The 27,467-nt window shown below is 40.1% G+C and overlaps 1 protein-coding gene across 7 annotated transcripts in view; it reads right to left on the bottom strand.

Moving 5' to 3' along the window:
- Positions 1-27,467, bottom strand: part of plxna2 (plexin A2) — a 217,896-nt gene that overhangs the window by 115,606 nt on the left and 74,823 nt on the right. For all 7 annotated transcript variants that reach the window (XM_081609239.1, XM_081609235.1, XM_081609236.1 and 4 more), the window contains one exon: positions 10,691-10,825. In XM_081609239.1, coding sequence (XP_081465365.1) covers positions 10,691-10,825 — 135 coding nt within the window. The remainder of the gene's footprint in view (positions 1-10,690; positions 10,826-27,467) is intronic.

The raw sequence follows: 27,467 nt of genomic DNA, 5'->3' as shown, positions 1-27,467 counted from the left end.
AAATAAGCTGTCAGTGCATCTCAAACAAGAAAGAAGACCAGCAGTGTGGGACCTTTTCTCTGAACACCTGGACCAGAGCTGATGAGTGAGACCGCTACAACCCAACTGTTTTCACTGAACCTAAAAACGGTCTACAACACACTTCACACACTCACTGGACTCCACTGTCAACACTTGGAGAGAAAGGAACTAATATACATGAAGTGGGACAATGAAAGCAAGAGTGGGAGAGCAAGAGAGACTTTCAGACACAGCCTCCCCAATTATCGACCAAACATTGCTGCTGCTTTACTCTTTGCCTGGCTCCTGACAAGCCCTGTCGCGGTTCCTTCAACTGGCACTCGTGTTTCTCCCTGACACTCTCTAGGCTTTAATTAGGCTTGTAAATAATTATTGCAATTAAAGCTAACAATTAGGAGGACTGAAGCACTGCCATTAGTCTCACAGTAAATGTCATGAGCATTCGGCATAGGCGCTGGGAGGAAGCAGACAAATCCTGGGCAGACAGTGAGAGTGAAAAGAGACAGAATGAGGTGCAGTGGGGAGGTGGGGACGGGGGACTGTATGAAGGCAGCTGACGTAGTCTCAGCACTTAATTATAGAGCTGATTATTCTGGTAGGATGCCTCCTGGACCATTCCTTTTGGCTCGCATTTACAAAGTATACATGCACAAAATCCTGCACTGAATATCGACAAAGCCATTTCAAACCTCAGTCCAACGCAGAACCACCAGCGTCCAGTTACAAGTGAAATCTGAGACGATGACATTCAATTATTATTGATTTCCCCCCCGGACCCCACATTTTCAGTTTTCAAACATTGTTAAAGATAATTTATTTTATCAGTTTAATACAATGATTGAATACACTCAGAGGGACACATTGTGTATTTGAGGTTCATTCTGATGATGATGACTAACATCTTAAAAAAACAACAACGCACGGACAATTGGAACATAATAGAAGACTTGTAAAAATAGTCCTGATAGCAGCTTGTTACACAGCAGTAACACCAGGACAGAAAGTCATCAACTTCCACACGTTTGCTTAGAAAATAGCTAATAAATTAAATAGCTAATTATGAAAAGTTGGCTAGAAAGGAACGTATACACTGTTGCATTCAGACAATTGTGAAGCAAATCCCAAACATGGTTGTGAGGGAGATTCGTAGGACTCAACGGTCCAAAGTCCTGATATTAGATGAAAGCGGATTTAACTTTTTTCATTAGAAATCAAGGTCTCAGAGTCAGGAGGAACAGTGGAAAGGCAGGAAAATGTATGTTTCTTGAAGTCCAGAGTGAAGTTGACACAGGCAGTGATGATTTGAGGAGCCATGTAAATCTGCAGGTTTTGGTAAAAGTTGAAAGTTAGAGCAGTCACCTACCAGGAATGTTTTGACATTTGTTAATTTCAAATCCCAACATGACTCAACATCTGCTCACACTGCCAGAAACATCAGTAACTCCTTTAATGAAAATGGCATCTCTGTGCTTGATATAGACCAGTAAACTGACATATTCTGAACGTCACTGACAATCTCTAAAGTATTGTCAAGACGAAGAGCAAAGCCATTTCAAACAAAAAAAAAACGCAAAAGAAAGTTGAAGCCCTTCAATCTGGGTCTTCTTGCCACATCAACAATAACCTCCATGACCCACAGCATTGATGAAGTCATAACCAAGTATTAATACTGTACATATTTTTCAATAGATTGATTTTGTTTTGTATGAAATCCTGTGTGTGATTAATCTATATAAAATGAATTAAACTTTTTGATTAAATTTTTAAATACTGAGGCATAACTGTTTTTGTATGAGCAACAGTAAAGCTACCAGTTGCCAGATCTCTCAGGCAGGAAGGGAATCAGACTTTCCCAGAATCTAGTATCTCTTTTATGTTCTATTATGCCACAAGGACTGTGAAAGTTAACTGCACAGTCGGTGAGTTTAAGCTTATCACTGAGTGTCACAAAGTGAAATATAAACCTGCAACGCTGAGCTTGAAATTAATTTATTTGCAGTGAGTTTGTCCCATAGATTAGGTCAAGCTACAGATGACTCAAATTACATCCAGAAGCTCTGCTAACATGACATGATGATCTAGCCTCTGAGGCTAATGTGAGCACTATGGAATACTTTGTACTGACCTCCACTGATATAGCAAGAGCCATGTTGGTAGGATGTGAGAAGGAAGAAAGGAGGGACAAATGGGATGTACAAAGAGGGTCAGGCTGGGACACTGGTGTGCACAGGCTTCTTTTAATTAACAGCTTGATGGGGGCTGACAGGACGTGTGCTGCTATCAAATAATGAGGTTAGGGTTGGTCAATAGTTTCAGGGCAAAAAAACCTGATTAACACTAATCCTAGCTTAAGTCAATTAACAATGCCAGTTCAGGGATTCATGCAAATGAGGTGCTTTTGTGAGGTGGGCTTGCAAAGAAGGGTGCACATGGAGCTCAACATTCAGACATGTAAAACATCAATAGAACATAGCTAAAATGGTGAAGGGACACTTATTAGTGAGCATAAGAAAGCAACAGGAGAGCAGTGAAGCGTAGCTCGTTTCAGGGGTATTTAACCAGAGCTGCATAGTAACACCTTATGTCTGTTTGAAAAGACTTGGTTAAACCTTGAACTATCCATAACCTCTGACCTCTCTCTCAGACACAGCACAAATAAGTGACATATGCAAAAAAAAAAAAAAAAGGCATGGAGCACATGTTCCAATAAACATGCAAACATTGTATTGGTCTCTTTAGATGTCTTCGATGTTTTTAATGTTTTTATCTTTACTTTTCATCTATTTATTAATGTCACATACTGTTTTTATTGTAATTTTTTTTTCTTTAATTTTGTAAAGCACCTTGAAATGCCTTGCTGCTGAAATGTGCTATACAGATACAATCTGATTGATTGATTTAGGTTGGAAAAATCCACATATGGAGATTAGAGATTAAGAAAACAACCTCTTAATATTTTATACCTTTATATTATTAACATTTTTGCTCAGTACTGGTCTTAGACCAGAAACATCTGTAAGTGTGTATCCTTGTTTTAGGTGCAGACAGTAAATTTTGTAAAAAATCATCAACAATATGAGTGTATGTTCCATTTCAGAAAGTGTTTTAGGGTTTTGACAAAAATAATTTATCAATCAGAGCTTCAGATTAATGAAATCTAACAAGCGGCAGATGGGCAATGCAAGTTGTTTTTTATAATGAGAAGCTGAACGGCTTCATCAATAAGCCTGACCGTGTGTACTGACAGGGGATTTACCCTAACGTGACCACTCGTGAATAGCAACAGCGAGGCTGGCTGAGAATCAGCAAAGAATCTGAGCGTGAAGTTTCATGTTTCAGCTTCAGATTTGTTTCTCATCTGAAAAGCAACCAGTGAGGAAGCAGTCATGCGAATGATTTGCTGGCCTCCCCCTATAAACAGCCTCTAAACTGACCCTGCTGTTGTGCTTGCATCTCAGGTAGAACTCAAACGGCAATCTATCAAGATCGATGTCGTCTGCTTGACTGATGGCAAGCTGTCCCAAAGATGTTGTACTTCCACGTCGAGTCGCCGTGTGACTGGGGAACGGACACAGATGTGTGGTCCATGTGTTGCCATATGGCTTCACAGCTTTCCAGAGCATGACAGAAAACATTTGCTTGGACCACTTTGTTCACATAAACAGTGGTGGAAGCCAAAGTATTGGACTACACTCTGGGTCACGACACACCAGATGGGGGCTCTAGATATAAAAGTTTCACTGTATAAAAAACATTTCACATCAGCCTTGGTCACTTTTAGGAATAATATTTTTTTAGTCAAAGTGAAAACGCCTATATTTTTAACAGGGGGGAAAAAATTTCCCTAAATCTTTAACAGGAATACATTAACTGAATATTCTAATTTGATCTTTTGATTTGAAACATCTGTAAACACTTCCTTAAAGTATTTTTATAGTTTGTTTTTCTTTATTGACTTTACTTTCCAAAATTATGGCATTATTTGTTGAAGTGGCACAATCTTACAGCGTAACTACCCTTGCACAGAAATTTAAACAAAAATGTATAACATGATCTAATAGTTTCAACTTAAAACACCACAAAGGTATTCCTACTATTGTGATAATGTCGTCATTGATGGTTTTTGACAGATAAATTCTATTTTCTTTTGTCACATTAATAGCAACTTAATTTGTCTCAGTCTGGATGCAAAAAGGAGAAACTGAAAAATTCCAAGGAGGGGACTCTTTGGGAAAAACAGGTTCCAAGAACACATCATAGAAAGACTTAAGGGCTTGGAAAAAAACAAACAACTCATGCACAGAATTTAAATTTCACAGTTGAGCAACTGGAATAAATTGGTGGAGCTGAAAATATGAGGTTTTCTTTTCTGTAATGTTGCCGTTTTTTTACATGAAAGTAACAGATGAAGGCAGGATGGGACACAAACACTGGAAGCTGACAGGATTTAATGTTTTCTAAAGAGCCAAGGGTGTAGTGAAGAGTGACAGCAGCACATGGGCGAACGCTGCATGGGTCTAGCCATGAAAAACGAGCCGGTTTTCTTGGCTGGCTCAGTATCCCTCCATTGGTCAGGAATTTCACACTCATCCTTATAAAGAGCCAGCAATTAGAGTGCTTCTATTTCACTGGGAACTCCATTAAATCTGCAGAGGTCTATTATGTACGCTTGTGCGCTAAACCTATAAAAATTAACAAAGCCATTCAAGGCCACTACAAAGTCAACACTTGAATCCCTTTGCTACATTTAAAGAAATTAATACACTGTGTATGTGAGAGTTTTCCTGTTAAAAAATCTTTTGTAACCGCGGTTCTGAGCCGTCAGTGGCAGGACTATACCACAGGTTCCACTTCAAAGCCCTTTCACATGTTAAATCTTGATTGTTTCCCATGAATAATGCATTACAGCCTGGTCTTTGTGTACTGGCTTCTGACCACAACTGAAATAATGCTGCTGCTAATTCTCAACATGATGTGTGCCCACCCTTACTATCAGGGCCAAATCAATGCAAGACAGATAAGAGACTTGTTACAGAATGAGTATAAGAAGAATAATAATAATCAATGTACGCTGTTCAAGACCTTAACTGAACTCCACTGTGTTTCATGGCCCTCGGTTGACCTAATCCTCCAAAAACCTTCACAAGAGCACAAAAAAAAATGCTAATTCAGATCCAGTTTTAATAAAGCAGCTGAGGTTGTTTGTGTTTTTGGGCACAGAAAAGAGAAAAACATGAAACAGTAAAAGAGGTGGGGGTGGGTAAAAGGCAAGACCACTCCAAACCCTAACATAGATCTAATGCTCTACATTTGCATCAGCTGGCAAAAGCAACAATAAATAAGCTCTGCTGCAGCTGCCATTCAAACATGAACGCTTTGTCCACCTGTTTGATTAGACCGCCAGCTGGAATTGTTATTGCTACAGCATACTGTATCACAGTCAGCACAGCATATCTGGCTTCATATTCATCCTACCAGCAGATAAAAAAAAAAAACAATCCCCCTGTGCTTTACAATCAAATACTTGCAGATCATGTGAACTACACAGCCATGTGCTTTGCTCCACCAGTGGATGATGTGGTATTCGGCTTGAAAACAACAGCTTTTGATGCAATATTAAATGTTGTGAGGTGGATTTGGGAATGTAAGACATTTCAGAGGGCATTTCATATGACTTGGAGGAAAAGAAAGCAAGGATTGGAGGATGTGTCCAGGAGGCAGCTCAGCTGAATCCACCGCAACAGCTATGACCTTTTGTGTTCATCACTGGGTTTGCCAGTGGCGTTGCAACCAAGTCAAGTACCAAAACTGTGGGGATATATTCTTGGATGTAGTAGCAGTAGCCAACGTAATCCTACTACATCTACCTCTTGTCATGTGTAGAAGTCCATCAAGTTTATCAGAAAAGTGACAAGAATGTGCATAGAAAATTGGGATCCTGTTGACTTTTTACAAAACCTGCATACAAGCGATACAATAGATTTTGAAAAGAAATGTCTCCTTTTCACTGCAAGGTGACCAACAGACCATTTACAGGACTCTATATAAGCAGTGAAGCTGACAAAACAAAAATGTTTTCAGTCCTCCCTTTAGGAAATTCCAAATAAAACCATTTGGTAGCTAATTTGAAATAAACAATTTGAAGCAACATGTCAACAAAAATAGTCTTTCAGAATCAAGATCAGGAAGTCATGGACACCTACCAATAAAAACAAAGACAATATTTGTCAAAATGTATTTCTCTGTCTTGGCTGTTTAAAGGGAAAATCTCCTGCTCAGCCACTTATTTATTTAAAAAAATAAATGTGTCAAAAAGAGAGCACAACTAGAGTTTAAATCCTGTTAAATACAAAATTTCCTCCCAGCACAACCACAGACTTCTATGTTACCTGTTTTTTGATCAAGTAGATCACATTTGGTTTGTTAGAGTAGAAGAAACGTCATGAAAATCAAGAAGCAAACCAAACAAGTCGCTTCACAAAAGATAAAAGAAAAACCTTGCCTCTACAAAGCAAGATTGTTTCCTTTCCCTCTGAAATTTGTCACAAGCCAAGTAGGTGACAGATCAAACGTGTGAAAGGCCACACTTCTCACATTTCTATTAGAGTATATGCTTGAAAACCATGTCACATTTCGCTTTCACAATTATGCACGACTTTGGTATAAAATTCCAATAAAATAATTGAAATAGTTTGCTGCATGTAAAAAAGTTGAGGTAGTCACAACATTTCCACTGCGGTGTCACAGAAAATATGCACCTGTAGTCCTCAGCATAACATTTTGGGAAGAAAATCCTCTTTACTTGGACGTGTCGAAACTGTGAGTGATGATCCAGCACCTTACAGCAGGACAAGCCCCACATACACAACACGGATGCTGCTGATGGAGAAGAGGAAACAAGTCCGATTCATCAGTTCCACTGCGCTGCCCTCACATTGCGCCATTCTCAGGCTGTCATTAATATTACTGCTGGCATTGTCGTTACATCTACTAAGCAAAGCATCGTTTAACATGACAGCAGGATGGGGTGAGTACAAAACAGGAAGAATAGCATCCATTATTTGAATATAAGGAAGTAACAAATGAGAACCAGATAAAAGAAGGATGCCTGTTGAGTCTAATCTGCATGTGCTAAGTTAATGAGCAATACAAACACATTTTTGAGGAATTACACCAAAAGCATCAGGTAAAAACCTTTTGAATACTGAATGGAGGACAGATGCTTGAATGTATATGTAGCCTAAAAAGGCCAATTTTTCTTCCATGCGTGTGGTGGAGCTGGTGAACTCTCGGCTGCAGCACCAATATGCAAATAAAGTATTTTGCGTTTGTGCTTTGACTGCTTGTTTGTATATTTAAAATCACAAAGATTGTGAACCTGGCAGGTGTGAGGGCAGAAGCGAGAACGAGCCCAGGTTCACCAGAGTGGCCTTGCTACGCAAATATTACGCTCACTTCCTCGATTTCCGTTTCTCTCCTCCAGCCTCATGTCCCCCTCTCTTCTGTTCGCTCCCTTTCCCACTGTGCCAAACACAGAGGGCTTCTTTGTTATTCCAAGTCGGAAACGCAACTGGAGCCAAATCTGCCTCGGTTCCTGTTTGATATCATCCCTCCTTTGTTCTCTGCCGTCTCCCAACGCCATGTGCTTGGCCTCAGCCTGCATCAGTCAGACTCACGGGAACAAACGGACCTTAGACAAGATATATCCCGTGATAACTCTGGATGTGTGATTGGGGGTGACATTTAAGCCCATGTTGAGATAAAGGTCAAATAGATGCCTCCCACTGAGTGCAGCAGGGCTTGTTTAAGGTATCTGCTGTGTAATGTACGGCGGATAGCATCGCAGATCTTTAATGCATGTCCTTAGATGTCAGTTGTTCAGGTCAAGCAAAGAGAGAACAGTATCAAATCTGAAAAAAACTGTTGCTGCAGAGTCAAAGAATCCCGTAGTAAAACAGAAAAAGCAGAACTGAATCCCAATTCAGCCAATCTGTCAGGTGTGACTATCGAACTGTATCGTTAAACATTCAAGGCAACATCTCCAAAGCAGCTGAACGTGTGTGTGTGTGTGTGCGTGTGTGCGTGTCTGCTTCGATCCTCCCTAACCCCTGCAGAGAGAGACAGAAGAGTCTACAAGCTGAATACTAATAACATCCACAGACATAAATTCTCATTCAGATGACTAGCAGTTATGAGCTCAACATCAAAAGCGTGTTTCATCTGTGAAATAAGTGGGAATAAAGGATTTAGTAAACATGGGAAAGTCATTTCAGACTCCATACAAACTCTTCTCAACTTGTGCAATCTGTCCAATTCTGTGTTTTCTATATTCTGACTGTGCCTGGTATTTATTTATTGAAACCGACTCTTAGTGATCGGAAAAGATGTAATTAAATTCAAGTTGTCAAATTAAATATTTTGTTGCATAAATTCTGATGAAATGAGAGACCAGAGACTTTAAATATTAATTTTTCCCAGAATAATTGAAGGGATTTTTGATTCAAATACCAAATTCCTGCTGGGTCAAATTATATGTTTATGTGACTGTTTTATTGTTTATAAGTAAAAAATACAGAACAACTTATAAATTACTGAGTAAAAGGAAGCAAACTGCATAAAATGTGCCTCAATAAACATAATAAAATATACAATATTGATTCAATTAAAGCAGAGTGACACATGTCATGCATTTTTTATTATAATTGTAATGTTTATGACCTTTTAGTCAATGAAACTCAAAATTCAGTTTCTTAGGACAATTACAACAAAAGATGACTACATTTTTAGACTTAAAATTATTAGGTTATTATGTTATTACTTTTAATACACAAATATTATTTTATGGTTACAAAATACAGACCTTACAAAGACTGTAGATCTTACACCTATCCAACAGCCACTGACATCTTCCAGAATGTGGCTCAGCTGTAAAATGTTGCTGCTCAAGAGCTGGCTGGCAGCTGTGTCTAAGAATGCAACTTATGGAAAGTTGAGTGGAAGGAAAGATTGTGGTATTAGAATTGTGAAGCAAAGCCCATTTTATTTTGGGGAATAAATAAGTAAATAAATGTGAATTTCACTGCTTCAACAATCCCTGCACACATGTATCTAGAACATTGGTTACAACTGTTGCATTCCAAGCTGTCCATTGATCCTAAGCGGGGCTAAGCTATGCCGTCTGCTTCCATTGTTCTGTTGTCTTTTAATCACGTTCAAGAAACTTTAGAGCACTTTATGCTGCTGACAAGCTTCATAAAGATGCTCATTTATTTTTCCAGCAGGACTTCACACCTGTACTTTCTGCCAGGAGAATCTGATTTAATGACCGTAGCATCACTGTGCTTGATTGGCCACCAAACTAGCTGACCTAAACACCATAGAGAATTTGTGGAGTATTTTCAGATGGAGGATAAGAGGCACAAACAAACCTGATGAGTTGAAGGCTGGATCCAAAGCAACCTGGGCTTTTTGGTTTTATACCTCAGTGGTGTCACAGGCTGATTTTCTCAACGGTGAAATTCATGAAAAAAGCAACTTCATTCAAGTACTGAATAGCCCACATTCCTTAAGAGGATTTACAAATCTATGTCCTACTGTATATTCTAAGAAACTGAATTTTGGAGTTCCATTAACTGCAGACCACAATGATCAAGATGAACAAAAATAAACAAATCAAACATATCTCACTATGTGTAATGAATGGATCTGCTTCTCACTTTTCCAAATGAAAATAATATTTTTAAACTTGCCACCAAACCTCTTTGTCAAACTGAAGACAAAAAGTAGAGGAAATAAAGACACCTGCTTTGTATTAGTTCACACCTGTGCGCGGTGGCCAGCCAGTTGTTGACTGTGTTCAAAGAGCAGATGAGGAGAGAGGATGGTAATTCATCAGTTGACACCGTCGGCCTCGCACGTCGCCCGTCTCCGGGGCGGCGGCGCCACCGAGTCCCCTGCAGCTGCTTCTGTTCTCTGCGGCCTTCTCACTTCTCCTCCTCTTGTCATGTCTTTTCTCTGCAACTATCTCCTTTTCCGCTTTTATCGCCCGACCTCCGCGCCGTCCTTGCGTCCTCCCCTCCCACCAGCGTCTGGCCCCTTCCTCTCCACCTGTGGCGCGTGTCGCGTCGGCTGTACTGATGGCTATCAGTCGCTTCCTTTCTCGCCCTTCGATGCAGTGTCACTTCATCAGGAACAAGAAAAGATGACCTTGCACTCTCTGTTCCTCCCTTTACTCTAAGTCATGCACTCCCCCAGCTGTCTGTCTTTTTCTCATTACTCTTTCTCTCACCAGAGCCAGCCAGAGAAAGGAGTCCTTCATCTCCCTTATTCTCATTCTTACCTAACCCTTTTTGTGTCTCTATTTCTTTCTTTGTCTCTGCCCTCATTCTCCTTCTTCATTATCAAAAGCTGTCAGAATGCCACCCCCGCCCCCCAACCTCCTGCTGTGCCACACAGGTTATTTATAGCCAACAGGAGCTGGTGGATTTGGTAATGTACAGAGGTGAGCCATCCTGGGTCCTACTGGAGCCACACAGACTCTCCCTGACATTTAAGCATCTGCATACGCACACACAAAACGCATTAAAAGCCATCCGTCCTCCTGTTAGGATAGCTTGTATAATTAGGGAGCACGAGGTTTAAAAAGGCATAAAAAAAACCTCACGCCTACCTGTCTATCAGACATGACGTAGAGGAAGTTGCGGTCCAGAGAGAAGGCCATGTCTCTGAGGATGGGGCTGCCGTCCTTTATGACCGAGATCGTCTCATACTGGACGCCACCATGAGGAGGACCATCGACTCGAATCTAAGAAGAAGAAAAATAAAACAAGAGAAGACAAACAGGTCAGGCGGAGCTATTTATATCCGTGTCACACCAAGAAACATGAAAACAGACGAGCAGAGATTGACAAGAATGACAGACGAGAGTCACAAAACATTTGTCAACATTGTTCATCATTTACTGACTCTGAGATCCTGTTAGATAAAAATTCTGCATGAAGGCTGTTTGGAAATATGGTGCTTTGAAAGATTATTCACACCTATTCAACTACTTTAAATTTTGTCACGGTAACATTGAGGAAAATAAAAAAAATAAAATCGATGTACTGTATTAAGATTAACACAATGTAGAACATAACTTTGAACTGAAAGAAAAATGACCCATATGAGGGATGTTGTTTTTCCAGCGGTGGGAGGGATGGTGGTTGGTCCTGCTCTATGCATGAAAGGCCCAGTCGAACTCAAGACATAAATCCAAAGGAGAATCCATAGGAAAACTTAAAAATGGTCACAGATGCTTCTCATCCAGTCCAACTAAGCTGTTTCACAAAAAACAATAAGCAAAACTTCAAGTCTGCCATGTTTAGAAGTTTATGAAGAAAAAATCCCAAAGTAGTTCTACTAATCTGATCAAGAGGACTGAATACAAATGCATTCCACACATTTTTATTCATATAAAATGGTGAAAACTACCAATAATTTTCTTCCACTTTACAAATATGCACAACTTTTATTGGCTGTTTGCTGACTGTGAAGTCTTTTGCAGATTGAAAATAATTTTCTCAAATATTAGACCGTATTTGCCCTGTGTTCTGGCAAGTGTGGCTCTGTTGGAAGAGCACATTTTGCAGTCGAGGTTTTGCAGCGTGAACTGGTGTGAATTTGTTAGTTCAACTGGGTGAATTCAGCTCTGATGACTGGAGAAGCAAAAATGTAATCCATTTGCAATGCCCCAAAGCACAGCTCTAACTACTGCAAACGGTGGTTCTAGAAAGTCTGGATTCATCAGAACCAAATATTAATTTCCATCACTTTAGATTTTTATTTGTAAAAAACATTTTTGAAATGTGTTTTTCTTTTAATCGTTTTCTACACATGAAACCCAAATAAGACACGCTGAGGTCTGAGGTCACAACAGGTAAGATTAGTTTTATGCCAACTAAAATTTATGAATCTTTATATTTGTTAAACTCATTTGTAAGTACGAAACATGTGCGACAGCTTGGAGGATTATTTATTTATGAGTTCAAAGGAGTCCTCTGGGAGTATTTGCAGTTCCTTTAGTTACAGAAACTTTGAGGGATTAATTGCCGATACAATTAAGCCATTGTGAAACCTTAGCTGTGTTTTCCTTTCCTCCTTCTTCTGATGAATGATGAATTCCCTCACTAGGACTTTGAACTTCAAGCCAAGACCACCTTCCTGGAGAAACGGTGGAAAAATGGAGCAATACGTCGCATACCGGGTAGTGTTTCTTCACATTAAATCACGTTGACCAAATATGTAGCCACAACAGCACATTTTAACGGGGAGGGTGCAGGTTTATTGATGTGGGGCGTGAGAGATGTCTCTATGATGTCAGATGTCACAGATCCCTCCCCCAACCATCAAAGATGATGTCTCTATCATCTGTCCATTACCGTCTGCCTCTCTCCACCCCAACATTCATCTGTCTATTCGGATAGTGACATCCCCAAAGAGCAGGCTGCCTCACTAAAAAATAACTCAAGAGGGGGGAAAGTCAGGGTCATACGTCTGTCAAACTGGGAGGGTGAAGAGGTTTGGGAGCTGATGTGCGCGCAGACACACACACACGCACACACACACATCCTCTTGTTTGTTTGTGAGGCAGGGAATGTGTGTCAAAGCCATTAGATAGTCATGTAAGGGGGGAGAAAAGTGAGGCAGGTTAACCGTCGGCCCTAGAGATTGACCGCTTGAGTGGAAGAACTCAAACTGGTCAACCCTTCCGTGTTTGACCTGCGTCTGACCCGGGGGGGACCGATCCGGGAGTCACTGACAGAACATATGTGAAACCCATATGTGGGGAGGATGGAGGACGGACACAGGGGCTGGGGCCGTCTACGTCTGGTTACTGACACTGCAGCGTGGAGGGAGACCTCAGAAAATATGCTCGTCCATAAAGCATGTCAGCATCAGGCCACAACAGAGCTGCACACTGTGATATGTGTCCAAGCAGGCCGCCGCAAGGGATCATGAGATAACCCGACCTCCCCGCCCGCAGTTCGTCTGAATCAGATCTCTATCACACATTCTCTCACTACTGTCGGGAGGTCTCTCAATTCACATTTTGGCCACAAGCACATCTGGTGCAGTGGGAATGTTTTAGCAACAAATCCCCTCCTCTGCAGGTATAGCATCTGCTTAAATAGAAAACTAACACCTGGCGAAGAAGTAAAAACAGTTGATTTATTCACATTTTGCTGACTATGGCTGGGGGATGAGTTGATTTTAATCAATTAATAAATTCTTTGGTGTTTGAAGATTTAATTTTTGGAAAATCTGGATTTTGCACTCCTTGGGTTTCCATAGTTGGGAGCGATGTCAAGATGGCACACCCAGGCAGCCATATTGTTTCTGAAGCACGTTTTACAGTTTTTATTTATTTGGATATGGAAATCTAATCAACTCCACAACAAAGTATAAGAGTAAGGCTTGGCTGTTTTTTTTTTTTTTTTGGATAAGAATATAGACGAAATAATGTGATAAATAATAACTATTTTTACCAAAATACAGTCGTAATATATGGAGAATTAAGTAGTAATTTTATAACTCCAACAAAAGAAAAAATAGGAAAACAATATTACAAATATTACAAAAACTTTTTGTTTTCTTATAATTTCAAAATGTCTTTCTGGTAAAATTTTGTCACTATTCTATTAATATTATGACTATATTTTCATAATTAAATAAAAAGTCTCATAACCTGCCACCTTGAAAAAAAGCAAGCAAAAATAATTGGAAATTGGATCTGGTATGAAAAAAATCAGATTTTATTTTTAAGCCATATCGCCCAGCCTTACAGCTACCTAAAAAAATAAAATTTTCTTCAGTCTAACTTTACTTTAACGCTTAGCGTGCTTTAGAAGACGAACCTGGTCAAAGTTTGCCCTGATTGACCCTGAATTACATGTCAGACGAGATGAGAAGGCTGCAACCAGGTAATACTTCCCAGACAATCACACTCGCCCTCTATTAAAAAAAAGAAACCCTGCAGCCCCAGAGAGCTGCCCTTTGGTTCAGTCCGGTCTGACTCGGTCCCCCCATTCCAACTCTGCAGCTATTAGGCAGCTCCTCTCTTCCAGCAGGGTGGGAGGGAGACATAAGGAAGGGGGGAAAAAAGGTGAAGATAGATGAGAGTGTTGGAAAAACTGTCTACATTACTCGAGGGAGTCCATGGGTTGTATTTAACGGTTTCAAAAAAAGAGAAGATGACACCATGTTGAATTATAGATATTTAAACAAATTGCACAAACACACAGTAGGCAACTGGTGTTTAGATTCACGCTGCATGTGGGATTTGATATCCTTCATGTACAAACATAAATCCAAACACAGCAGTGATGGTGGAAGATAACGGAGAACAGAAATAAGTGTCCTCAGGCGGCAAAGAGTGGGAGGCAAATCCTGGAGCTGGAGCACTGTTTTCAGATTTTGTTTTAGCTTTATTTGGACTGCTGTATTATAACATAATTTAAAAGGGAGCATTTCAAACTCGGTTATGAAATTGCAAAGCAACACCAGTGGTCCCATGAAATCACTTGTCCTGTGCATCAACAGGCATTCGACATCTGTTTTCACTTTGTGTTCGTATAGATTATTATGCTTAGACCAAAGTTCTCTGGTTACCTTTAAAATCTGCAAAGTGTGAGACAATTTCAGACTGATCAATAATTGGTAATATTCTCAATGATTAAATTCAGTATGAGGCTTACTGTGCAATACATAAAACCAATCTTACATAAAAAAAATCATATTTTTAGAGCTGATGCATGAAGTCACTAAATATGAAATTTCTTCAAACATTGCAAAGCTGCTTCAGCCATCCATTATGTTTGCAAGTATTTTGCTGAGGCACTTGTTTTAGTATTACTCTAGGTAATATTTAAAGAAAACTGGCAGAACAAGGTCCAACTTGAGAGAAAGAGAAAGATATGTAATTTTCTATGCAAAACAATCTATTTAAAAAGGGGAGGGAGGTTCCTAAGCACACTACCAAGTTCAACTTTAAATGGCTCAAAAAGAAACAAAAAAGAAGCTTTTGGAGTGTCTAGTCAACATCTAATTTTCAACAGTTCGAGATGCTGTTGCATAACGTTTAACAGGCCATGCTGAAAACAATCCAGTACAGCTGAAGTAAAACACCACATCAATGTAAAAAGTTACTGCCAGTTACTGCAAATGCTTGATGGAAGTGGTTGTTGCCATGGGTGACATAACCAGTTATTAGGTTTAAAGGGCAATTACATTTTCAACATGGGAGAAGGTTGGTTTCGGTTGCCCCTTAATAAACCAAAACAAATTATGATTTTGTAATTCTTGCTCTGTCATCACATCTGATTGGTTGAACAACAGCACAGTTAGTGAAAGACGGAAAAAATAAATTGCAGTATGAATAAAAACACAAGAAAAGCCATCATCAAAGAGCAGAACTCAAACGGAGGCTCGATTCAACAGTTCACATAAAAGAGCGATCGGTTTCAAAAAGCACATCACCAGCATCATTTGTTCTCTGTTAAGACTCCAACTACATGTATGTTTTATGTTATGGTTCCTAAAACTAAGAGAGCTAGGAATTTGAGTTGAGGGATATGCCGGAGGGAAATGATGGCAGAGGCATCAGAGGCCTCCCCTTGTGGCTACAAGGGTCCATGCCAGAGGGGGGCTTTTGATCAGACCATGTAAGCACCCTGGAAAAACGTTTGAAGATTGACCAAACTCCAATCCAGATTGCCCTTCTCCCTCTTCCTCTCTCCGCCGCTCTGCCTTGGTCTGTGGTTTTGAACACAGTGCCAGACAGTGGATCACCAACTGTGAGAGTCTATGAGAAGCAATTTGCTTGAGTGAAAAGGGCTGAATAAATCCTGGCTAAAAGTGCAGCAAATGTGTGTTTTTGCAGTGCATTATGGATGCTGCAGCTCAGAGACGGAAGGAGAAGTAAAGGCCAAAACTGTCATTCATTCAAAAGACACATCCCACCCAGCAAGACAGCTTGTTGTGTCATACCATAAAACTCCTCAGGAGCAGCTAAAGCAACAACACAAACCTTTACACAAAAACTAAACTCTCCAAATTCCTCTCTGTTAAGGCATCCAGACGTAAAAGTGTCGTGTAAAAAGTATTTGCCCCAAAACAAATTTCTCTAGTTTTTCCCTTTCTTGTTCAGGCTCAAGTATTTCAGATCAAACACATTTCCGTATCTGCCAAAGATAAACTAAATAAAGAATTTTCAAAATGATGATTTCATTTCGTAGACAAAAAAAGTTCCCAAACAAACCTGGACAATAAAAACATGCAACTGTCCCCAACATCTAAAAGTAAACATCATCAAATATGGTTATTTGTGTTGGTTTTCATAAAGTGTCTTGCATCACTCTGAGAGAATCTTGTTCCATTTCTCAACTTTTTATCAAACAAACTGCTTGTATAATATCATAACGCAGCATCTCGGATTTAAGCCTAGTCATTAACCAGGCCACTGAAACCTTCATTTTCTTTAGTTTATTTGTGACGTGCAGAAGTGGATTTGCTAGAGCGCTTCAGATCATTGTTCCGCTGCAAAAAACAAATTAGTTTTGCTTTTGGAAATGTTGTGGTGTAAGGTTCTGCATCTTGTGTTGCAGGATGTGTTGCATTTTTAAATCTTTCAGTCTATACACACCAGCAGACGTTTTTGTTTAAGCGATATCTTGAATCAGTTGTGGGTGTGTCAAGTAAACAAAAACATTTAATCACAATTTAGGATTTAACAGCAGGGATCAGTCATATTTTCATGTAGAGCAATACAGGCTTACATAGTTTTTTTTTCTCTGAATAAACTGCAAAATGAATTTGTTGCTGTATTTGTCATATTAAAGTTAGTTTATGATAAAAAACATTTAAGAAAATCAAAACGAAATGACGTCTCTCTAAACTTTCCCGTCTGGATTTTAAACCCAGGCAGCACACAATACATACATAGTGTTTGTTCGGCACTAAATACTTTTTTTTTTTTTTTCCATTTAATAGCTCAGCTGCTAACTATTACCTGGGAGCAATTTTCGTTTCAGATTTGTCGAAATCCTATTTTTAACCATTAGCCTTGAGGGATGTTAGTTCTCTGAAACCGGAGATGCTTGTGCACAGGTAGCTGCCAAGCCAAATACAGATCAGTCTGAGGGTGTAGATTATTTTGCCTCTGTATTTCAGCTGGCAGAGAAGACTGTAAGCCATGTATGGGAATCTTTACCAAGCCACACAAGGGAGGTACAAACCTTGTGTCAAAATAAATCGGCAAAAAAATAAATGAAACTAATTGTATGTTCCCCACCTACACGTTGCATTGGAATAGCAAATTAAGAGTTGAGTTTCTGCAAAATGTGGTTTTCTGGATGAAACTCAGACAAGTTCACTTTTCAGAGTTAAAAGTTGAGCTTCCTAAATATCCAATCTGACAGCTATCTTCTGCATCTGCGCTTATCCAGTTCCGCAGTCTCAAGAGCGGGAGTGACAGCCACTGCTTTTATCTGCCTGATCCCACACACTGGATTAAATTCTGCAAAAGTACACCACCACTACACACTTCCACGCTCTGCCTCAAAGAAGCACTGACCCCCCCACAGAGGCACCACAGACGGGGCTCTGCTTAGGAAAGGGGGAGCTCTGTCAAGTAGGGTCAAACCAATTGAAAACAAAAAGCACAGGTCAGACAGATTTGACAAAGGCTACCGTAAATCTTATACAATCAAATCCAATCCACCTGATGGAGCCCATCTTGGCCTCTGGTAAATGGCTTGAATTTGATGCTGAGATTGCTCTGTGGCTTGGACCAAATGGGCTAAGTGTCAGACTGACAGGATTTTGAGACCAAGTCAAGCTTGTCAGGAGTCGTTTGGGATTTCAAAGGCTTTTGTGACAAGACAGGCACTCTGGTCACAAGACAAAGACATTTTCCACTATTCTGTAACATACGCCAAACCTTGAAAATATTCTACTTTTACACACGCAGATAACAAGTCACAGTAGTTGTATGATGGGAATTAAAAAATATATATAAACCAAGCAATCTATCTGAACATGAAAGCTAGCTATGCAGCAGGGGGTCCAGCTTTATATAAACCTTTATTTCTTCCTTTAAAGTTCATAGATAAGGTGTTTGTTTATTTAAAAGCCTCTCAAGTGAATATATGAAGGTGAGAAAGAATAGTGGCAGAGGGGTGTGAGGTGTGCTGACAGACCCACTGACTATCCTAATGGATAAGCATGCATGACAACACAAGCCAGGCCCTTCAGGCATCGAGATGAATGAGTGTGAAGGGATGAGTGGTATGTGTCACAGAAGAAAAAAACCCCATCAGAAATACACAAGAAGCCAAAAACAGACCAAAGCACAATGATAAAGGTATAACCAGTGATTTAAAAAAGATATAGATCACAAAAGTCTAGCTATCAGGAAGTTCAAACAATACAGCTACCAACAGCAATAGTGCTGATGAAACAGAGACATTGCAGTTTTCCCGTTTTAGATTCTGTTCCAGGAAATCCTAAAATGTTCTGATTTGCTGCGTTTCTCTGCTTGATGAAACCACTAAAAAATTACCATTGTCATTAACTGTTCACTTTACTTCTTAACTTTGTGTGCTGTCTGGCTTCCTTCTCTACTTTTTATTTTACACTCCCAATTATCTGGCAGAAAGAATGTCACTCACAAGAAAGGCAAATTCAGCTGTTTAGAAATATTTTCAGTAATAAGTAGTAAGGGCACTCCATTCTTTAGTTGGGAAATTAAAGTGATGAGTGGCTGAAAGCCACATATCTTTAGAAATAGAGTTTGAAGAATATAAGTTTATCAGAAAGATTAACCAGCTAATATCTTTTTTATAATGTTACTTAATGAGCAAAGAAGAATGTTCTGCACAGTCAACACTAAGTTTTATTTATGTTTTTGTGTAAACAAAAGTGAAAAATGCAAAAGAGCACAATTTTAGAGGAATATTAAACTTGTTTTATAACTTTAGTGGTAAAAATGATTGTTTCATTTCTGTTTTAAGAAGAATGGATCACATCCATCCATCCATCCATCCATTTTATTGCACCCTTGTCCCTTACTGGGGTCAGGAGGGTTGCTGGTGCCCATCTCCAGCTAACGTTCCAGGCAAGGGGCAGGGTACACCCTGGACAGGTCGTCAGTCTGTCGCAGGGCAGGATCACATCCTTTTCTGGTTAATATGGTGAGACATGTATTATTAGCCAAGGTTTTTCTACAGTGGCCTATGGGTAAAACAGGCAAATTAATGGCTACCATCGTAAAATGTTAACGCAAAATGCTTTGAAATAAGAAAATGACTTGTTAGAACTTGATGTGAACTCACACACAAGACTGATTGAAATCAGCCGCTTGTATTCAACAGCCTGAAGACGACACGGCTCATGTGTCCAACCCGGAAACCTGGCTTGAAATGTAGCAGACTGCTACTGTATTCCTTTACTTGAGTTGGAGTAGGAACCCATTCAGCTGGCTGTGGGTGTGTGTGTGTGTGCCTATTTCCCCTTCTCTTCTCACACTGGGAGAAAACATGGAGCCTGTCTCCACCTCGATAACACATCTAATCCATCACCGGTGGCAGGTTGAAGAATTCTGGTGTCAGCTGCGAGCGGGATGGAGAAATGCGCAGCGTGCATGTGTGTGAGGTGGCTCCCACCAGCACTGCATGCCGTCTCTTTTGTTCGTGTTCCTGTTGTACATCATAAGCTTCCACGAGGCTCACGTTAGCCCGTTTGGCCGAGTGCACTATGTGTCAATTCCCCTTGGACAGGCTGAGGCTGGAGAGGCCACGCTATTGTGACAGGGGAGAGGAACCTGAGAGAGGACAGGAAAGGGGTGACGAGGGGAGAGGTAAGGAACACGGACAGATGAGGGGTTTGGAAAAAAGGTAAGGGGGAAAAACAGACTGCATTCTCAGGGGATGATGTAGCAGGAAAAAGAGGTAAATTACAGGAAGGGAAACAAGCTTTAAAGGAGAAGGTGGCACTATATCTGCAAAAATGACCCGAGCCTCCAATCAATACAAGAGGCAATTGCTTCATATTTTTGGCCGGGCACCATAAACTTTATTGATTTCCCTCTATCCTCCATGAACAAAGCAGTTAACCCTTTACTCTACAACACCTCTCCGCATCCGTTTAAACATTAATAGAAGCTACTGCAGAGGACAAATCACACTTGATGGCATTTCGAGTGAATCGTTTTTTCCTGCCATCGATTCGCTGTAAATATTGAAATCAGAAACACCCTGTTAAATTGATCTCCAATGAGTCCTGACAATGGATCATCCGAAAGCTTTAGTGCCTCCAACTTGCCCTTAATTGCCTTTTAGGGCTTCTATATTTCCAGCTCTATGGGTCGCATAACTTACAACCCGGAACATGATGGTTTCAGCACTTTCTTCTGCTTGCCCCCGTTTCCAAAAGAGAAACCGGAGCCTGCGGCACGCATTAAGGGTCTGAGGAGGGGGTGAGATCAGGCCACCGCTCTAATCAGCCCGAGCACACACATTAAGCGCAGCGGCACAATGTGAGGCCTATATTTAGCAACAGTATTAAAACTCGAAACAGAGACCAATATAGCACTGATGGAGGCAAGCCAGCAAGGTTCTGAGAGAGCAAAAACAGAAGGGACGTGATGGGAGGGATTTTCTGCTTTAACTCTCAAAAAGTAGGGTGTCAGAGAGGCAGACAAATAAGTCTGAGAAGTAAAATACAAATGGTTTGTACACCAAACAGCAAGAGCTACAATATTTTGTTCTTTCTTTACTTGCTGACTGAAGTTAAAAAAGGATTAAATAAATGTGTTGTGAAAGTACAAAAGGCTCATTGACTGAAAATGAAAAGTGAAAGAATAAACAGTCAAGCAACAAAAGCAGCCACGGGGAAAAGGACGTCCAGCCATCAAGGGGTTTAACTATCAGGACATAATCAAATGTTCCAGGTCTTTAACAGGTTCTAAAATGGCTCAAATCACCGTCACATAAGACAAAATAGAAAATCTATATGTGGAAAACAATTTGAGCCTCAAAATGTATAACCACCCTTGTAAAAGCAGAAGTTTGTGCAGTTTTGCTGGTCTGATGCTTATGGGTGTTTGTTAACACAAGACAACATAAATTACTGCTGCCCCTCTTTTCGGGTGCGGTAATAATAGCATTTTCAAACGATGTGAAGTCCATCATTCTAAGATAATGATTATTCACAAGAGAAAAACATTTAAGGCAACTGTCCATCATCCCTTAAATGACTGAATCTGAGCAAATTTGCCATAAGGTCAGGCTGTGCTATGCTGAGGGAAATGTCAAAAAAACCAACAGTTCCATTTCAGACTTTACTTAGCAGGTTAAAATGTGAAACTTCATGACAGCCCAATTAGAAAAAGACTGAGGAAGTATGTTGTTTTAGGAACGGCTGAAAGAGAAATGCCACTTGAAAGGCAAGACTTCTTGAACAGCATCTTTTCACATTTTTCCATGACTCAAACCTCCGTTTGCACAGTAATTCAGCAAGAAGTACGATGGTGGAGGGATGATGATTTGGGATTGATCTGGAGCCACGTAGTTTGGGATTTTGAGCCACTGAGTTCAACTCCTCTGCAAACCAAATTGCTCAGCGTGAAGCCAAAGTTAGGTCCTCTGTTAGACAGCTGAAGCTCGAGTGAATCTGGAGAATTCAGCAAAAAGATCACAAACTCAATAGCAAATCTACAACAGAAAACCTTCAGGGAGAAATGAGCTAAAATGCTGTGGTGGAATAATAAGAGCCGTGGAAACCTGAATGAGCTGGAAAAATGTTGGAAAGAAGTGGGCAAAAACTTCTTAACAGCAATGGAAGACACTGGAAAGTCAGGCAAAAAAGTTCTATGAACTTCTGAATTATTGGGTCAGCTTACAGAGCTTCACACAGCTTTTTCATTTTGGCATTATCTGTGTTTAACAGAAGAAAAATAGTGAGGTGAAATCTTTTGGGCATGTTTTTTATCCCACTTTGGGCCTGATTTCAATTATGGAAGAACTGATAAAGGCCAGATCATTTGTATGCCGTCTCAAAACCCGATAATTGAGTGAGCTCATTATTTCTTTTTGTCATGACTATTCGCACTTCAGTCCAAATTAACTTCCAGGTAAAACACAGACAGCATTCTAACATTAAAGTATATATTCACACACCTATCTACAAGCACACACACACACACACACCTTTTTTGTTTCTCTCAGTTAACAATTCCTTGTAATGAGAACAAGGTAGCATACACCTCCTCACAAAAGCCTGACTTCTGATAAGGAAGGCTTGTCTCCAGGGAAAATTATGCTTCAAAGGTGGCACTCTGACTGCTATGATGTACGAGCAGACGGAAGAAAGCGGGGGAAAAAAAAAGTCAAGCTCATTTCATGTGAGTAAATAAGCAAGGAACAAAACAATCACATTACATGCAGTACACACACAGCCTCTGATAGTGAGACAAAAGTTATTATAGGAAAGTCAAACAGCCTGAGCCAGAAGGAAATATCACCCTTTCTGCTTTCTCCCCTGGTGTTCTTCAAAGTAGATCACAAAAGATACATGCATCAAAAAGTAGCTCAGGAAAAGGTTCAGGTGAGGGGCAAATTAGCTGAAATTGTTTCAATTCCTCCCACCGGATTTGTGAGATTTAAATGTGGGACAAGATTGGCAGGGAGCGATGAGACGCTTAGAAATTATAGCCAGCGGGATCCGAACCATAAATGAGAAGAAAAAAAACATACAAAACACTTCAATCAAGCCAATCAAGCCTACCTTTTACTTCAGTAATGCGCACGAGCATCAATGATGTCCCGATATGCTTCACGCAGCGGATGATATGCCTGCCATTTGCAGCACTGGCTGCAAAGAAGGCTTTTGATAAACGTAGCTTATTTCTGTAGTTTTGAAGCTAAATGCTTGTTTGATGCATTTCCGCTGGAGCAGTTCAGGGCTGGCATGAGCGTTCATAAAGGATCACATGAGCAGACCCACATATTTTACTTTTAATTTACATCAAAGAACTACATTTTTTTTTTAAGCATTTGAACTGGAGATTTTTAACTTTATTAGACTTTAAGTTTAACAACATGCACAAGATTTTTGATTTGTTCATAGATATAGCAGTACTTTATCACAATTGTGAAAATGGTTCTGTTGGAAGGAAAAAACATTTAACCCGAGAATGTGATTGACATATAATGGATTGGGAATGAGATATGTGCATGACTAGGCAAGACGACAAGTGGAAAAAAGAAATTGAAGCGACTACTCAAAGAATAGCACAAAGAGATGGACACAGAGAGAAGAAACAGGATAAAACTGAAGAAGGGATCTGCAGGATCCATATTTGGTTTATTTTGGTACCATCTTTGATCAGTCAATAAGCTATTGTTTCAGTGTTTCTGACATCTGCTTGCTTCCAGCCTGCTCTTTTCTAACAGATCTTTTCTAGATTCAAATTAAACCTAAAACTATTAAATCCTAAAACTCTGCATTAAATCCGTTGGCAACTAGCAGATGGTTGTGATAAACACTAAACAGGAGCAATCTAGAAACCCAAAGACAACTATTACATGGGCTATCAAAATGAATCAAATGAGGCCACTTTTAATGACCAAAATTGTTCATCCTCTCATGAAAACCATCTTTAGCAGAGCATTAGTTTGCTGCTACGACTTGCTGCAGTCTGATACATAACCAGACAAGCTTTTGGCAGCTTTTCTCAGAAATCCCAGCCCACTCATGGCAAAGTCCTCCATTCTATGGGTGTTTTTAATGCTGCAACATTTGTATTTTTTCCCCAACACCAGACATTTTTCAATAGAGTTCAGGTTAGGCGACTATAATAACCACCTTGTTGGACTTTTGAGTTTTGCTTGGGATCACTGTAAAGTTGGAACTTTGCAAATACCTTGATTTTTCTAATGCAGCCAAAAGAGGTGCTTGCAGAGAGGTTAAGTACCTTTAGGCAAAACTTTGCATACCCCTCAGGTCCAAAAATATCCCATACCACATTAAACTCCATAGAAACACGTGTCACAACCTTTAACCCCCCCACCTATCAAGTTGCTATTATTCCTTGGATAATTCAAGCTCCTCCTTTACATTGAGAAGAAAGGGGGATGGCAAGATGGACACTACACTATGAATCTGTAACCCTGTCAGGGGGGGCAGAAACAAAGTAAGGGGGGGCGAGGATCTGAAAGGAGGGCGAGCAGAGAGGGACAGGGGTGGTCCAATCAGTCCGTTTGCAGAGTCACAGTGATGCTACTTGTGAACCGGCGGGGGTTGGATTGTCTGACCCCTTTCAAAATGCTCACAAGAAAAGCAGGCCAGAACCCCATGTGCCGGACAAGGGTTGCCATGGCAACCCCTCTCCCCTTGAGCAGGAGGACAGCAGGGAATCAACTGAAAGCCTTGTGAATATTCTTTTTTTAAAAGTTGCATCATTGCCCATCTCTGCTTCGAGCTGGCCCGGTTTAAGAATGATTGTTCCGTCGCATTCGGTTTATTTGTGGTCTTTAAGGAACCCTCTGATGTTTCAGTGCTGCAGACATTAAAGGTCTGCGAGGCGGCGAAGGCATTCCAGCACAAAACTGAAAACAGGATATGCCTGGTCGCGACTCCTTGATAAACTCAGTTCACCTCTGTGTTGTACTGTAACAGCTCTCTGCTCTTGTCATAGCCCCTATGTAATAACTCTGGCAGTAATGCTATGATTAAATATTCAAGTGATTGAGTATTGAAATTTTCCATTGTTTGATTGAGGGATCAGATGTGCATCTGCACTATATGTAGTTACCAATACTTTTTATTGGAAGTAGAGAAAAGCAAGCATGACTCTTAAATCCTTTTGGGTTTTTTTTGTATTTTTAATAACTTTAGAATCTGATAAAGACTATGACCAGGTGATGAAGAATTTCTTATGGACAGATTATTTGTACTACAGAAACTAAACAAAACCAGTATTTCAAAACCTTTGTTTGGCCTGCATGAGCACAACAGTTTATACTTTGAAGAATGAAACTATTTCGTCTTTGTTCATCTTGAAATATTTATTCTGATGAAAACAAGCTTTTAACTCAATATCACAGTTTGTCCGTGACGATTGAAGTTGCTCCATATGCTTGTTAGTCTTGTTGTTTATGTATATTATTCTGCAACTCTATATGCACAAATCAGGCACAGCATTGTGAACACTGACACATCTTTACAATATTATTTTACTAATGCTATGCAGCTATAATCAGTTATGATAGACTTGTTTGTTTTTTTTCTATGTGGCCTAATTATTCTGCCAAGAAGAGCATTATACCTGAACAAGCCTTTGATTTGTAGGACATTTCCAATTGATCAGAAATCATACAACATAAATTACACAACCAGGTGTGTGTTAAAGATGGTGTTAATAACTCCACTCCATGTAATGCTGTCTGCACATAAAACAAGCTAATGACTTTGAGTCATATTTGCTCTGAGTGAAAGCAGTAAATGCAGCCCCGATTCATTATTCGACTAATTAGAAAGCTCTGTGAAGAAGGATTTATGCTCTCTGATCTGAACCCATCTTTGCACATTAATGACATTTAGTGAATGCAACACAAAGACCAGGTCAGACAGCCACACTGACATAATGCAGAGATTTTCTCTGTTTGCACATCACACGCAAAGAAACAACGGCCCGAAATGTTTCTGTGGACCTCGGAGATGCACATCAGGAAAGATGTGATGGTGACAAAGTGTCCCCCTTTATCCACCCCAAACACTGGGGAAAAAAAAACACACACACACACACACACACACACGCGTGCACACGCACACACACAAACTCCTCCATCTGCCCTCATCACCATCATAACTCAAACACATGGTCTGAAGTGGCAGGAGGGGAAAACGCTGTGTATGCAGAATAAAAGAGCAGCGTATACCCAGGTCAGAGAAAGCTTAAAAAAAAGAGAGAGAGAGAGAGAGGGACACATTTGGAGAAGATAGCAAAGGATGTGTGTGTGTGTGTGTGTGTGTGTGTGAGGGTGGGTGTGTTCTCTCGTGTGATGGTGGCACATTTCGTAGTCTATGAATCTTCACTAAAGCTCTTTAAAAATGCCGACCAATCTAGCTTCGTGGATTTAATGCCTGCTTCCATCCAGAAGGGATAGAACAGCCAGTTAAAGTATGCTAATTCATTGGCACTAAATACACTGCTTTAAATGTCAACCTTCCATTATTGCACACACGCACACACACGCGCCGCACAGCATCATAGACTCACTCAGGAAATCACACAAAACAGGCACGCATATTAAATCCCACAAATCATTGTGCAGCCAAGACACAGGGAAACTAAAAAATTAAAACCACTTTAATCAATCAATAATTTCACAGAGGATACAAAGACGCGTTCTTAGAGAAACTTAAACATTTGCAGAGATGATTGTATTGTAAAAGAGAAACCAATTGCTTAGAAAGAGCAAGAAAATGATGAGAAAGACAAGAGAAACGTGAGCAAACAACAAAGAAAAAACATTGAAATCAGAACCAGAGTGTCGCTCCAGCAAATAAAGGCAATCAACTCCCAAACTACCAGTAAGAAGCCTGACTCTCCTCCACAAGCTTGACAGGGCCATTAATTCTATTAACCCTATTAGCATTCCATCCTCATCGCCTCCCTGGGTCAATGCACACCTCCATCACACAGAAGAGCTTCTGCTTTTCTACTGTAGGCAGAGGGAAACACGATGGATGGACAATGAAGGGTTCAAGGTGGGATGGATGAATAGGAACTGCAAACAGTGGCACTTCCTGTGTGATAACCAGCGAGCTCTCAGGTATAATCTTGTGACCAGTTAGGACACAAAGCACATTAAACCATGCACCTGGGTGACACTTGGGAACAGGGAAATTATTTACATTCTTGGAACACTTTTGGCAGGAGATGTCATCACGTCCTAGGACTAGAAAGAAGGTTTTTAGAGGGCATATTTTTTGCAGAAGCCGCAAATTTACTGCTATCCTTGCACAAACATAAAACAGAGATGGAAGCTGACTATGTTGGTTGATGGCCATTTTCTTATGGCTGATTTATGTATGTATAGTACAACTAATAAAAAGCCTTTTTGACAAGAAATTTATGCCATACAGCACAAAGATGAGGTCCTGTTTAAGCTGCCTCTGGTCATTCATAAATTAACTTGATCATGTCCAGAGTATATGTGAGCTCTCATCTGTCTGACCGCAGGAGCAGAGGAGTGGAACTCAGCTCAGTCAATACTGTGTGCTTTGCTTGCAATTTGTGTCAAACATTACTGATTCGAAAAGATGAAACCTTTCAGAAGTCATGGGCATCACAAAATATTAATAGAATTTTAACACATTAATTTCAAATACACCGATTTTGAGAC

Source organism: Poecilia reticulata, chromosome 7 (genome assembly GCF_904066995.2).
Source record: "Poecilia reticulata chromosome 7, P_reticulata-male-v2, whole genome shotgun sequence".
In the NCBI taxonomy this organism is placed as follows: domain Eukaryota; kingdom Metazoa; phylum Chordata; class Actinopteri; order Cyprinodontiformes; family Poeciliidae; genus Poecilia; species Poecilia reticulata.
This window is presented reverse-complemented; position numbering and strand designations above follow the sequence as displayed.